Source organism: Populus trichocarpa, chromosome 5 (assembly GCF_000002775.5).
Source record: "Populus trichocarpa isolate Nisqually-1 chromosome 5, P.trichocarpa_v4.1, whole genome shotgun sequence".
Classification (NCBI taxonomy): Eukaryota; Viridiplantae; Streptophyta; class Magnoliopsida; order Malpighiales; family Salicaceae; genus Populus; species Populus trichocarpa.
In genome coordinates, this window is record NC_037289.2 from 10,139,752 (window position 1) to 10,155,611 (window position 15,860).

The 15,860-nt window shown below is 34.9% G+C and overlaps 1 protein-coding gene across 5 annotated transcripts; it reads right to left on the reverse strand.

Moving 5' to 3' along the window:
• Positions 1-8,131: 8,131 nt before the first annotated feature.
• LOC7480488 (uncharacterized) lies at positions 8,132-15,047 on the reverse strand. Of its 5 annotated transcripts, none has more exons than XM_024600881.2 (12): positions 14,786-15,047; positions 14,447-14,557; positions 13,755-13,960; positions 13,408-13,655; positions 13,192-13,277; positions 12,926-13,074; positions 12,532-12,662; positions 12,061-12,330; positions 9,345-11,953; positions 9,146-9,254; positions 8,992-9,072; positions 8,132-8,527 (listed from the first exon to the last, which is right to left on the reverse strand). In XM_024600881.2, exons 3-12 carry the CDS (start codon positions 13,945-13,947, stop codon positions 8,441-8,443), a joined length of 3,963 nt encoding a protein of 1,320 aa, XP_024456649.2. In that variant the 5' UTR covers positions 13,948-13,960; positions 14,447-14,557; positions 14,786-15,047; the 3' UTR covers positions 8,132-8,440. The 5 variants fall into 5 exon arrangements, 4 of the variants coding, with proteins under 4 accessions (XP_024456649.2, XP_024456648.2, XP_024456650.2 ...); XM_024600880.2 differs by having other exon boundaries at positions 14,718-15,047; XM_024600882.2 differs by lacking the exon at positions 14,447-14,557 and having other exon boundaries at positions 12,532-12,659.
• Between the last annotated feature and the right edge of the window lie 813 nt (positions 15,048-15,860).

The following is a 15,860-nucleotide window of genomic DNA, read 5'->3' on the forward strand; positions in this document are numbered from 1 at the left end:
TAAACTAAAGTTAAAAAAAATATCTAATTATTTTTTAAAATATATAAGTTTGACAACAAAACATATTAAAGATAAAATAATTTTTTTATATTTTATTTTATTTTATCTACCATAAACAAACATAATACATAAACAATAAATTTGTTTTATACATCATTACCAAACACAATTTTGTTTTTTTTGTTTTTTTTATCTTGTTTTTTTTGTTTTCACAGTCCCATCTCTTATGTCCGTGACTATAAAAAATCGCTGAGCAACATGCATTATCAAACTATAAAATAAAAACTATTGCTCTTTTTTTACATATTTATTTTATAAACCAATTAAAGTGACATTATTTGAAAAGTAAAAAAAGGGATAATACGTACAAATCAAGCTCTAAAAAGTCACCTAATTGAACAACACAAATACAAATTAGTAATCAAATCAAATTTATCTTCATGGTCAATAAATTTGATTTGTCTAATTAATTATCTTTCAATTCAATTCTTGTTTCCATCTCTATCAATCTGATTAGGAACATATTATTCTTAAAGTTTCCCAGCTGCCAAACATGTTATGAAGAAGATTAATCCTCAACTTGTTCTGATGGTTGACTAGGAAGAGCATGTGCTTGCTTATGTTTAATTATTGAAAACTACAGCCTAAGATGAGAAACCACTGCCTTAATTAATTAGTTGCACAATGGGTTTCGTCTAAAACTAGTCTTAATCATTTCCACTCGCTCTAATCGGATTTTGTTTCTATAATTTAATTATATCCAATTTAATTAAACCTTCAAATCACTGATTATCTTCAACGGAGATTTGCGTTCAGGCTGAATTGTCGTTGGTCAAACACAAGGAACGGACGGCATCAAAAGTACCAAGGAACGAATCATTTACCAGTCAAAAAAGAAGAAGAAAAAGAATGATGCAGGGAGAGCAGAATTACTCTTTGCTCGAATCAGCAGGCTCCAAGGCTTTGCATGCTTCTTTAACAAGACAAATAAGAAATGGCTTGCCTACTGTCCCTCACTTAGCATGTCTCTGAAGCCCCACCATGGCCATGTCAAATGAAAAGCAAAATGATATGCTTTTTTATAGCAGGAAGACAATAGCTAGCTGTGTCAAAGTTGGGCTTAGGAAACTCCGTTTTGAATTGAGCGTAATGAGTAGGGAATTATCTCCTTCTCTGTAATTATGCCCTTCTTCTTTACAAGGCTTTCCTGGTTCACCTTTTTTTTATTCCCCATGATGTTCCATTCTTTCCAAGTTTACTGAAAAAGTGTTAGGTGAGGATGCGTTATAAAATGGGATTGGAAACTAACCTTTTTGGCATTTCACTTGGAAGATGCTGCTCTCGTATCCATGTCCTAGTTATGAGTTGAAGCCATCATGATAAATTGAAAGCGGCAAGCCCATTGACCTTGTTGATTATTCTGTATCTGTAACTATATGCAGAAACATCAACTTCAGACCAACTTTGAAGAAATTTCATATACCATCCTATGTTTTGATGACGGTTGCATATTTTGGGACTAATTAATATTAATTTTGGACGTTGTTTTGCAAAAAATTACTAAAGAAAAATCATGATATACAGAGACACATGATCATTTTGATACATTGGTATAAAGTTTTCATGGAAGATGACTGCATATACATCTTAAGACACGCGCGCATGCACATATATATATATATATTGATAGTGAATGAATTCATATATATAAATATATCTATATATATATGTGTGTGTGTGTGTGTGTGTGAATTCATTCACTCGAGTTTGATGCTCACAAATTAACATAGTTTAATATATAATTATCTCATAAACGTAAGGACTTGGTCGCAGTGCTAGGTTGTTATTTTCATGATTTAATTGGAATTAGAGAGTAATTAGATATTACTTGGCCTATGAAGAGGTGATTTTTTCATAAGCATCAAACTCGCGCACCTGGATTGCTCCCCAATAAAATTTTGCATCCCACAACAGGTAAATTTATCCTAGCCAAAAAGAACTAGGATTTTGGTAAACCCAATGTTTTACAAACTGCACTAAAACCAGCAAGCCATTGTTTCCAGCAGCATTTACGATGCTGCATTAGCAAAAAGATTTTAATATCCAATCCTGCTGATGCTGACAAAAAAGGAAAAGATACCTTGATCTTCATGTTGTTTATTTCCCAGGCTTCAAAATCAGGTTTTCTAATACTTGATAAGCTTCATTTTGACCTCAACTTCTCAAGAAGAGCCTCCTAAATATTTTAAGTTCTCTCATTTGTCCCGAGCAACTCCTCGTTTTCATGGCCTTAATTTGCCCATTTTCCCGCCCCAGTCTTAATCTTGCACCAACACTATCTGCGCTTAATTCAGCAGCATGAGCATGCTTCTTGAGCTCTGGACTGCTCTCCAAGACAGAAGTGCCATCAGCACATTTACCATCCTCGACATGCATTTCATTTTTATTCTCTTGTTTTGGTTTGATGACATGGTTTCAACAGCTGCTGTAACAACAGAGGTTTTGTCATTCACCCCCATGAACTCTGCATCATCTTGGCCATTACTTTTTCTACGCCTCCGTCGTAATCTTGCACCAATACTATCTGGGTCTGGTTCAATAGCACAGGCACACTTCTTGAGGTTTGGACTGCTTTCCAATACACCAGCGGTATCAACATGTTTATCGTTCTGCCCGTGCATTTCATTTTCTTCCTCCATGCTTCGGTCTGACGACACTGTTTACAGCTGATTTCACATCAGAGTTTTTCTCATTAATTCACCCCCATAATCTCTGCGTCATCTTGGCCACATCTTTTCAGGCAACTTTCCTGCAGAATATTGCCTTCAACGTTCTCTTTATTAGTCAAGTACAATTCCTTCTTCCCTTCCTCACTTTTGAACTCATTTTCACGCATCTTCAAATTTAGGCTTTGATAATGCAAGATAGCGTAAATCTCATGGGAGCCTGCTGATTCGATATTCTTGGACCTTGCTTCACTTCCAAAAAACACCAATAACCCGTCTGTCTGACAAGCTGTGGCCCGATTTCCATTGCTTTGCATGTGCTTCTCTATTTCCAACTCATCATTCATTTCTTCAGATTGAGGCTCTGATAAATCAAGGTTGACATGAACCTCACGGTTGACCTTTGCAGATTCCACATTCTTAGACTGCAGCATCACTGCCTCAAAAAGTCAATGTCCTTTTTGTCTGACCTTCATTAGCCATATTTCTGCTGCTTGATAATTGATTCTCTTTCTTGCTATTGAACTCATCAAGTTTTTTCCAAATATAAAATGTCTCCATCCAATTATCAAATTTTCATGGTAAAATCTCTATTAAATCTTTATTATGTCTTCAGGTCCGTGACCACTTATCTCCAGGTTCCTGTGACCAACTCTTTTCATGTCCTCATAACAAATTATTTCTAAATCCTCATGACCACATGTCTCTAAAAGGATTAAAGATCTTTCTCTAAGTCTATGTGACTATTATTTCTAAAAAGATCATTTATTTTTCTCTAAAAAACATTGACAAAAATCTCTCATAAATTCACCAAAAATAGATAACATTCCAAGGCATGCTTATAAAGTAATATTTTTGTGCAAGCATGGCAAATATAAATTTTTACATTATGTATTTTCTCCCCCTCTTTAGCTCGTTAAAGTCTTCCAAACATGTATGTTTACAAGACTTGGAAAGGCAAATGATAATGATATAATAATAATAAAAAAAAAACAAGGTTCAATCTGGACTTGATAACTCATATGTAGGTTACACATGCAACGCACATCGAGGCTGGTGCAACCTTGATATGGGTTGGCATGTGTAAACTCGATAAACCTGGCTACCATGTAACTTGGTTGAGCCAATTTACAGAGCCCAACAAGCTCAACACCCTTTATCTCTCATCCCTTTCTCTATTTTCTCTCTCTCTCTTTTTTTTTTAATTATTAGACTCTATTTTTTTATGCTACCACCATGTATGTTGAGATGTATAAGCTACAACTTCAACGATGACTTCAGTTAGAGCTACCACAATGCTAACTACCATGTGACATGAGTGGACTACGAAATAGAACTATCACCTTTCATGGTGAGTTGCTCCAAATTTTTTTCCAGGAAAGACTATATATTCTCAAGTGTAGTGAGAGAGAATAAGGATATTTTTCAACTCAACAAGATAGAGAGAACATACAAAGCTTCTCTACACACAACCAGAAATCATTTTTCATCCTTTTGATTTTTTACATGCTTGTCATTTGATCAACCAAACTCAAATACTAACTTAAGTATCAGAGTGACCCTTGTTCCTAGGAACAACACAATCCCAAAATCCAGCTAGGGAAAGTCCATTTCAGTGTGAAGTTTTTCTACTAAATGCAAGATAATTTGCAAGGATAATTTCATGTGGAAAAACTTCTAGCTTATGCCAAGATCAGTCCAAACATGTGTTTGGGATCCTTATCATCTAAGTAAGGTTGGCCAACCTCATACTTGCTAAGCAACCATTGGATGGAGACACAAGATGCATATCTCCCATGAATCTCAGGCAACTTCGAGATATTTGAATTAATATTCCTTAATTGGTGGTGGTTACTTCTTAGAGCAAAGGATATGAACCAATTACTTCTTGGAGCAACTATAGAATTCAATTTGTATGTCTCACTTTAGAGGATAAAAAAATCATAGACAAATCTAATTCCTATTTTCAGTAGTATATGATGGAAAGAAAACAATATTGAAGTAGCATAGTTGAGAAAATACACGAAATTGTATTACGAAAAGTGAGAACTATATCTAGCAACTGGCAAACTTCATTGTTGATGGGAAAGTTTCCAGCCAATAAATGATAAATCTTGTAGTCGTTAATAGTGGACTTGTTACTTGTATTAAGTAAAATAAGTGATGGATCCAAATAAAATGGACCACCCCCCCCCCTCCAAATAGGCCTAAAACATTCCCCCAATATAGGCAAAAAAAACACTCATTAGGTTGGAGCTTGGTACCTCGAGAAAAATATACAACAAAGGGCTCCAGGAGAGTGTGCGTGAGTGTGGTAGCTCAAGCCCAACAGCCAAGGAGCTTGGGCTTTAGATACTGTCTAAGCCCACCTCTTTAGAAGACATGGGCTCGGGCAAGAAACAAGAGCCCATGTAGGGCGTACGCCCATGCTAGGCATACACCTCCGTGGGCCTAGGCTTCTATGTCTAAGCCAAACATGCTCAAGCTTGGGAGAGCACTCCGAGCCCAACATGCTTGGGTTTAGGCAATGCATTTGGACCCATTTCTCACCTCTAATGGGCCCAAGCCTAACACTTACCAGGGATTTTTCAATGATCTCACATGAGTCTCTTAGTATTTTATACTAATCCAATACGTATTATTTTGAGTAGAATATAACTTAAATATCAAAAGAATAAAATTACACTATATCCCCTCCTCTTTATAAAAGGACAAGATTCATGGGCTATAAATACATCATGAATCCTTTAAGTCAAAGGTTCACAATCTCTTCATTCTCAATATTTTTAGCATATGTATTTTTAGAATCTATCTCTCTAAAATATCATTGCACTTTCTCTTTCTACAAAGTTACCGACTTTACCATTGAAGAGTTCCGACATCCATCAAAAGGGACATTTTGTAGGTACCAGTTACTAGTCACTTGACTTACCAGGTACTATCTACTGCTACCAGAGCTACCGATCACCTGACTTACCAGACACCACCCACTACTACCACAACTATCAGACACCCAGCTTACCAAGCACTAGCTTCTACTACCACAGCTACCAGGCACCACCTGTTACTATCACAACTACTAGTCACATTGGTTTATCAGACATCACCTGCTACTATTATAATTACCGGTCACCTGACTTATCAGGCACTACCTGCTACTACAGTTACCGGTCATGACTTACCAGACATCACCTGCTACCACTTACCAACCCTCTAAGCTTTCCATATCAAGTCATCAGATATCTTGATTATAGAGAATGAATCAAATTGCTTGAACTGAGAGATCAACCAATTATCCAACACAACAGCCTTATTTCTAAACATCTTGGATTTTGAGACTCATTAATAAATATCAAGAGTTATTTTCAATTTCATATAAAGTATTTCAGTGTTAAAAATACAAAAAGGTTGGAACCTAACAAAATCTCCATGTAACATTTAATCTCTTCAAATGCCAATGGTTGGTTTTATCAGCAAGAACGAGCAACAAATGACATCTCTAAAAGTGTCTGTTAAAAGTAAAGAGTCGTTGAGCACGCATGAGGAGCAGCTTAGAATAAAAGGAGTTTGCCTTTCTTAAAAATAAGAGATAATGATGACATAACATCCGTAATTTTTTTTGCGAACTCAGTCCCTTAGAAATATGTTGACTTTGGTCAAAGGCCTCCTCTCTATAATGGTCTTAGGTCTTTTTTCATTTGTAGTCCATTTCAGGATCACTTGCTTGAATGAAATTGAGACCGGAACAATTCATAGAATGATTCTTCTTCAAATAAGGATACTATTGACAAGATACACTTTGGAGATCACAATAGCAATGACATTATATTTATGGTTATTTTGCTCGATGGGTAAGAATAGAACATATATATTGTCAAATTTACTTTAAAACCCGATCCAGTATAACATATTCATATCTCAATATTGATTTTAACATAGTTTAAATAATGAATTTACTATTACTATTATTATTTTATTTTATTTTAAATAATATATAATACTCTTATAATAAATACTTATATCTATACTCAAAACTCCATGAATTGAATATAAAGATTAAGTTTCTTATGATAAAATATAAAAATTGTAAAAACTCATTATCATCCATAAGAAAGGTGTCGAAATTTAGTAGCAGGAATTCAAAGTTATCATCACTTAGGGTGCGTTTGTTTCTCGGAAAGTAGTTTCCGAGAAACCACTTTCCAAACTTTCATGTGTTTGTTTGTCATTAGAAAAGTTGGTCAACGGAAAACACTTTCCAGTCAAATGACAATTTTCTTATGATAAAATATAAAAATTGTAAAAACTCATTATCATCCATAAGAAAGGTGTCGAAATTTAGTAGCAGGAATTCAAAGTTATCATCACTTAGGGTGCGTTTGTTTCTTGGAAAGTAGTTTCCGAGAAACCACTTTCCAAACTTTCATGTGTTTGTTTGTCATTAGAAAAGTTGGTCAATGGAAAACACTTTCCAGTCAAAGGATAATTTGGCTTGGTTTCCAGAAAAGTGTTTTCCTTTTATTTCGAGCGGAAAACACTTTCCGGAAGTTGTGAAAATTTTAGAAATGTCATATTATTTGCTGATTATATCAAATTTGGTCCTCAAACTTTTGATTGCTATATATATTTTGTTTTGAATATTTATTTTTCAATTTCATCCCTTAGAATTTAATTTTTATATTAACTTTGGTACTCATTTTTATAATTGTTATTTGCTTTTCCCTTATCATTTTTTAATTGAAATTTTTTATCTATCAAATTTGATCCTCATTCTTTTGATTGTTACTTATTTTATTTGAAATAATTTATAAAATGTTAATTATTATTATTTTAATTTCTTCATCTTTCAATTTTTTATTTTTTAGATTTGATCTCTATTATTTTGATTATTATTTATTTTTTTTGAGATAATTTATGAAATTATATTTTTTTTTAATTTCATTCTCATTCAACTTTTTAATTTATAAAATTTATTTCTTATTATTTTAATAAACTTGAAAAAAATAAAACATTAATAAGTTATTTTTTCAGCTCATTTTCCATGACATAACTAAACACTGGAAAGTGTTTTCCAACTTATTTTTCATTACACTACCAAATATTGAAAAATAATTCACTTTTCTAGAATTTATTTTTCCATAATTTATTTTTCAAAAAAAATCTATTTCCTAATAAACAAACAAACAAGACGAGTCAATATTTAAAGAGTGTGCAAATTAAGATCCAAAAAGTGATTTAAATGATAACACTGCGAGTATATAAATCACACTACCAAGGTCAAAAATCCTGTTTGAACCCTCATTTTTTAAGAAGTAAGCGAGATTTTGCTAAATCTCTATAAAATACATTTGTCAGCAAATTCTGAAATTCAAAATCCAAGTACTTTTGTCTCAGAACACTGCAAGTGGAAGTAAAATGAAAAGAAATTAAAGTTCATGAATTCAAGCATCAATATTCAAATGTCAAAGTGCTGTTTCCACGTGTGATCATTTTAGCATCAAATATTACAAGTGCTATTCCCCGAGTTGAAGGAAACAGAAATCACAAATTAGAAAATTAAAAACATAATCAGAATTTGTTTATTTTTTTTATATCTGATTTTAGAGAGTGACATTGTTAGTCATAGAAGAATGATCAGCTGAATCTCCTCAATTAGAACAGAGACATAGGATGCAATGGTCCAGGCCCTAGATTTTTTAGCGAACCATGTCGCCTCAATTAGAAGTGGAAGGTGGGGTGTTGTTGTTCATGAATTTTGTACAATCAAATGGCCCAATCCCTTGAGCGTTCTTCCGGCGTACCTGTAAACCATGCAAGTTATAATTATCAAACCAAATACTGGTAAATAATCAGCTTCTCTTCCATAAATTCTCAGGGTAGACTTTCCCTGCATCAGTCTCCTACACACTTCTCAAAACAGTCATGCATTCAACCAGAAGCTAATGACCAGATTCATAAAAATTAAGTATGATTTCATCGGATCATGTCCTACTGTAGATCAATAGTGAATTAAACTCTTAACTAGAATATTATAGCAAGCGGATGAGCTCTGCTATATCTTAACTGAAATTTATAGATTTTATCACCAAGAAAATGATTTTTTAGTTCAGCTCCCAAACGAATCCTACTCGTCCACCAGTACCATTTACAAGACATTAATTATATAAGAAACGTCCCCTCCTCCCTTGACCCACCGAAAAAGTCCCATTGCATCAAGAACTTACTGACATTATTTGAAAAGAGGGTAGAGCAAACAGGATCATACCGGGGACCACGGACCAGGTTCATGTTGAACCTTGTCAGGGGGTGAATTTCGTACAGCACCACCTTTCATGGTTAGAATTTCCTGCAGAAGTTTTTTAATTAGAGGCCACTACTTATGTTTCATAAAATCATTTACTGTAGTCTCAGTCAATTACCTCTCCAGCAGCTTCAAATGCCGCCAACCACTCATCGGAAAAAGGAACCACATTTGGTGGTGGTTTTATAACACAAGCATCTTGTTTCTTGTTTTTAACAGGTTTCTGGCTGTCAATACAAATTTTCAGTTGGATTCTGAAGAATTGGAGTATGTCTATAAAAATAACAAATCAGAGTGATTCAGATTAAAACACTTACAGTGACAATGTTGCAGCCTTATCTTCCGTGGGGTACATTACATCCAACTCATGCTGCACTTCAATGCTGGGACTGCTACTGGTCTGAGGAACTTTAATCTGAGCTTCCTCTGGCAAAATATTCCTATCTGATAAATCAACTTCAGCATCCTGCTGGACTCTCTGACTTGATTTCTCTTTTGTTTTCATTAATAACTTAGACTTCTCATTCAAACAGCAAAACAAACTAGAGTCACAATCATCCACTGATGATGCAATTTGATGCCTGCTCTTGTCTGAAGATGAATTAAATTCCAAGGAAGCAGCTTGATCAATCAGCTCATCATCGCTCCTATTCTTACTATCCATACTGCATTTGTAGTTTTCAATTGATGGCAGAATCTCCATGAAACCTGGCTCTGTATTAACCATAAATGTGTGCTCAGCTTTTTTATCCAAATCTGAACCAGCATTTTTAATAGGACGTACTTGAGTGTCGACATCAAAACATCTTGATTCACACGAGCCATCACCCTGTTCTAAACCAACACCCAGAACATTTTGAAGAGCATCTCCTTTTCGCAGTTCTACAGAAGTATTATTCATGAGCAACAGGCTATCATCCGAACAAAATTCATGATTGTCCAGGGGAGCTTGCTCAATCATCACGTAAGGATTTTGAACTGCTAGATGTTCTTCAAGTTCTCGAATGTCATCAACCATTACTGTAGAAGTTTTATTTGATACCAAAGGACTAATGTTACAATTGTGGCTATCAGATAACAGACTTTCTTCTGAGGACTGCACGTATGCATTTTGCATTACTGTTTCCTTTGTAATTCTATTAACTTGAGCAAGTTCATTTGTTTGTTCCATTATTTCACATTGGTGAATACCATTTAGACTTTCCACTTCACTTGCAATAGTTCCTCTGACATTTGCAATGTCTCTATTACTGCATTCCCTTTGTTCTTCAAGAGATCGGCTCTTAGAATACAACATATCAAATGCTCTTTGACTCTGATTGTCCTGATCAGATTCACAGAAAGAAGTTATCACCTTAGTTTTCTCCATGTCTTCGTTCACATCATGCATACAAGTGGAGCAATTATTCTCTGGAATGGAAGAACCCCTTCCATTGGCATCATTTCCTCGCTGTAAATAAGAGGAAACAATGAATTTTTTAACCGAAGAATCACATTTACTTACTAAACTTTTGTCCCCACTCATATCAGTTATCTCAGAAGCAACCTTAACTAGCCCTTTGTCTACAGAAGATACCAAAGGGTTTTCCACATGCAAGCACTCTGACTTTCCAGCTGCATTAGAACTAGAATCTTGCTTGGCAGGTGATTTTGAACTAAGAACTCCGGAACTTTCCAATATACCTCCAGAAGCATTAACATTTGATACCATATCTTCAGCACTTTGAAGGAGATTCTTCTCCTTGGATTCTTCAGAGAAGAATCTTTTTCCATGCAATAAGTAACCATCATGTTGCAATCCACAATCATCTGCCATAGCTTGTTCTGTAACAAGGCATGGAAATGGAAGCTCTGTCTGTTTGGCAGTTTTTTCACTTGGATCACTAATACTCATCGACGGCAGATTATACTCCGGCAAAGTGTTTGGCATACTTTTCTCGTCCCTTTTGACTGTTAGATTACCATCTACAGACTGCAGCTGCACATTTTCCACATACAATTCCGTATACAAGTTTCCACTTTCACTAGATTCATTGTTTGTGTACAGTATATCATTACAGCAAGATGGCCTATAAGGAATTTCCAGTTCAGCTGTACTACAGTCTTGGGATTTAAGAACTGCATTTGCACGATTTGAACCACGACAGTTGTTAAGCTCTTCAGCTGATCTCTCCTCAATTGAAGTACCATTGTTCAAGCATAGGCTCAAACTCTCTGCATTAGAAACAAGATAAACATGACAGGTGTCAAGCTTCATTGGCTCAGATTGTTTCACAGTCTGGTCATTGACTCCCTGCATCCTGGCTAACTGATCGTGCACTTTTTGGGTACCCTCATCACTATTAGTACTCATACCTAGAGATGGAAAATCTGAATGGTCACTGTTATCCTTGATGATAGGAATGTATTGTCTGTCTTCAATGTGATGATTGGCAGTCACACAATTTTTCTCTGAAAGACTATCAACTTCTGCTGCAAGGCTAACATTGAATCTAGAATGGGGGTAGTCTAATCCAGCCGCAGTCGTATCTCTACCTGTGAGGCAAAGCTCAGTGACTTTCTTGCTATGTTGACCTTTCTTCAGTTGTTCACAAGGGCCACCTTGCAAGAGCAACTGATTGTCATGAATGTCGTGCAACTGCTGCTGATTACCTAGCCCATCACAAATCCTAGAGTTAAGCGGTGCCTGAAACATCTTCTCTTTATTTTTTAATTCTGAATTGCCTTTGATCTTTCCCTGTGAAGTAGGATTGACAGAAGCAGCAGCATTGCTCCTCATATTCAAGGATGCAGATGTTTTATTGGATGGTTGCCAGGGACACTGATGATTTGAGAGGGCAGCTTTGTGCAAACTAGGAATGTTAGACTCGCGAAGTTTGCTAGTTTGAGTTCTTTCTAGGAGGCTAAGCGAACCAGCAGGTTTCGACTGCACCATAAATGAACAGAAGGGAAAAAAACAAGCATCTAATCAAACATTATTTCTGTTAAAATGCAACTTATTATATTTATGTGGTCATGTTTAAGTGAGCATACCTGACTAAAAAATCCCAGTGATGGCGATGGCATCCGCAAGCCTGATGCTTTTGCTGTTTGAGACTCTGTACATTGCATGTTTTCACTGTTGCAGGAAGCATTTTGCGAGAAAGAAACTGCAATTTTGCTGGTACTATTATCAGAGCCATTTAGTGGATGTGCAGCAACTGGACGTACAAGATCTGGGATCACTTCTGAGCAATTATTTGCTAGGTTAACCTGGGGGTGCTGTGTATTTGTTGATGAATGTTTTTTTGGCACCGGGCTGACCTGTACATATTAAAAGATCCCAATGAAGCAAGCATATTAGAAAATAAGGACATACTGATATGATACAGAATCTGTTAGTCTCCTGTAATCTGAAAAAAAAAAAAAAACTAATATCTTGATATACAACCAGTGATACCAGGAACAAGATATTCCAGGTCACTTTAGTATTACAAAACTTCGAAAAGTTCAGGCTCTCACTACCTTACTTCTAGCATGATGAGCAGTGGATTTTGGCAACAGTTTGTCAGAAGGACCAAGCTCCATGTCTTTTCGAACACTTCTGGTATTAGTTGAAGTGCCCTTTGATCTAATATTCTTCTGACCATCACCTACTATAAATCAACAGAAAATAGAAATATCAATTTGCTTTTCTATGTGAAATTGACTATTCAAATTCAGATATAACAGAAAAGAAACTATAAATTGAACAAGAAAACCCTCTGTAAGCAAAATTTGTCACCCATGAACTAATTATGAAATCTTAGTATTCTTTTGAAAGTCATGCAGATGAAAAAATAGGTTTGAAACTTACAGTAAAGACATAAAAATCTAAACCGCTTTACAGATTAAATACACAAATATACACAAAGACCACCTGGATGAGGAATCTGATTACGTTTCAAGTGGCTGGATCTAGGAGCAGCATAAACATTCGAGGGATCTGGCTTTGGAGCTAATAGTTTTGAAACTTTTGAGTCTTTTGTTGTCGCTTTAGTTTTGTTTGTAGTGGGAGGCCTTCTAAGAGTTCAAAGAAGTTAAGAATAACATTTCCATAGGAACAAATAGATTAAGAACATTGATAAGCCTATGGGGACAATCCATTGTTTCATTATCTATTACAAAACAGAACCTAAAGGATATGAAGATGATGCCACCGGTCGCGGGCAACCACTGCGTTTGGATGCACTTTGACTAATATTAGAGGCTGAAAGAATTTTTCGCTTGGCCTGAAAAGCATGTATAACAAAAAGAATAGTAAAATTTCCTTCAATTTTTAAACAATGCGATGAATGAAACAAGAGAAATAGAACAGCTTAAGCAATAAAAAAGTAAGGTAGTGAACTTGGAAAAACTAACCACAGAAGCTGGGCCAGCTTCATCTCTTGCTAATGAAACAGGCTTTGGAGAGAAGACACGAGCAGCCATGCCTCCATCGGCAAGAGTGTTTGGAGGCAATTCCTTGAACAAATTATCTTCAAGTGCTTGCATATCTGGTAACTCATTGATGCAGTCCAAACCACCGGATAGTAACTCTCTCCCTCCACGGGACACAGGCCTGTCAACTCTCGTACTGAGTGTTGATAATTCTAATGGATCTAAAACACCTGGCCAAAAAGAAAGGAACCCCAAGGTTCGATGGTAAAGTTGAGGTGCAAAACATTAGTAACCAAAGAGGACAATTGATTCCGAGGTTCATTGTTCACCTTCTTCAGTGAAAAAAGCTTTGTCCCATGCTAAGCTTTTCCGCAGATTGTATTTCTTTCGCTTCATCTGCTGTGGCTCAAGATTAAGTTTGGGCACATGTAGTTTGTCCATGGTAACACTTTCCTCGTCAATCATAACATCCATACATGATGAGGAGCTTGATTTACAAGTATCTTGCCCATTGCACTTCATACTCTATTTCTTTCTGCACCATAAAAAAGTCAACAAGCAGAAGCTGGTGAGAACAACACGTGTGAGACATGAAGGTGAGAAGTACATGTTTCTCTTACAATCCCAAAATTAAATTTTAATGTGTATCTAGCAGTAATCAACTATTCATAAGATCTCTTCAAAAAATCCAAGTTGAAGTGATAATTAGTTTTTTCAAGTAATGCCTCATAAACAAGGTTACAGCAACTTCTCCAGAACCCCACTTTGGAAAACAATTTTTTCTTTCCTTAATGGCCACACAAACATCTGAGATTCAACAGGAGAGAGCACAAATGCAATCCACATGTAGCTTTTCTATCAACTCCCAACATTAGTTCGCAGCATAGAACATAGTTCCATATTCTTCCTATGAAAATTATCATGAAAAACTGCCTGCTGCTGCAAATCTATTTCAAGTGAGCCACATTTCCCAGAAAAATCACAATTGCAACAGAATAGTAGGGCTAAGGCGAACATTAACCTGTTATGTTCCACGAAATGATGAAGATAAGGTGTCAGTTTCACAAGTTTTCGTATATAACTTTCCAGATTTCGAACCTAACCAAGTCTCTTCTAAGTGCAAAACCTTTGGCTGCAAATAAGATTAATCGATACAGGTTTCTTCAGAAGTAAACCTAAATAATAAAATTAATCTTCATCCAAAATGTCTTCGCCTCAGCAGTCATTTGCATAAAAATTAAAAAAGAAAATCATACTACTAATAGGAATGAACAAAAAGGAGAAATATTAACCATTGGATTTGAAGTTGAAAAAGGAAAAGAATTAGAAACCCTAATTTGGAGATGGATGCAGCAGATACCGAGATTAGATCTGGAGACATAAAATAGGCAGGGCGTTGAAGAAGCAGCAAAGCGAACGATCTTTTCTCCTCCGCGAATCACATTTCAGTTTTTTTCTCTTCAATTACATTACAAAGACAAATGTAAAAGCAAAATTTTACTCTTTTCAGTTTATTATACTTCAGTTCTTGGTGCTGGTGCTGTCAGCAATAGTAGCGGTTAGGGATTTCAGATTTGGAAATTGGGAAATGGGAAGCGGGAATTGAAAATCAAACTTCCAAATTACAAAACTATCCATTCGTTAAAAAGTTTTTTTTTTGTTTCGTTTTTATACAAAAAAATAAAAATAAATAAATTATATCCGTTGGTTTTGGATTAAGAACGGCCCGGCCTGTCCATGATCCAGAGCCCAAATTCAAGACCCATGCAACTCATCAAAAGCATTGGATTTGAATAAGGGAATCTCTAGTAATTATCTCGTCGGGATAATAAAAAAAAAAAAAACGGAAATAGATGGAACGTATGGGATAAGACAAAGATACGGAGTTGTGCTGGCAAGGTTATACAAGATGACGAATATTTTTGTATTTTGTTTGAATGATGAGAAACAAAATAGAAAAAAATGTAGAAAAAAGTTCCTTGATATACAATTTTGAAACAATAAATAAATATCAGTATTTTTATTTTAGTCTATAATGAGGATTTTTTTTTAATTAACTTGAAATAATAATTTTTTCACCCATCAAAATCATGCTAAAAATATTATAATCATTGTAAAAAGGAGAATACATTATTAAAAATAATATAATTAAATTATAATTTACTCAATCATTAAATCATTTTTTAAATATATTTAATAATAAAATAAATAATTAAAACAATAAATTTATCATGCAAGATAATAATTTCATCACAAATACAAATTTTTTTTATTATCATTCAATCCCCATCTCTTCATCATTAAATACAATTTCTTTGACAACATGATCAATTTTCATTTCTTTATTATATTAATTTTTCAATAATGATATTAATTTGATTTTTAATTGTTATAAATTATTAAATTGTATAAAATACTTTATTTTTTTTTAGCAA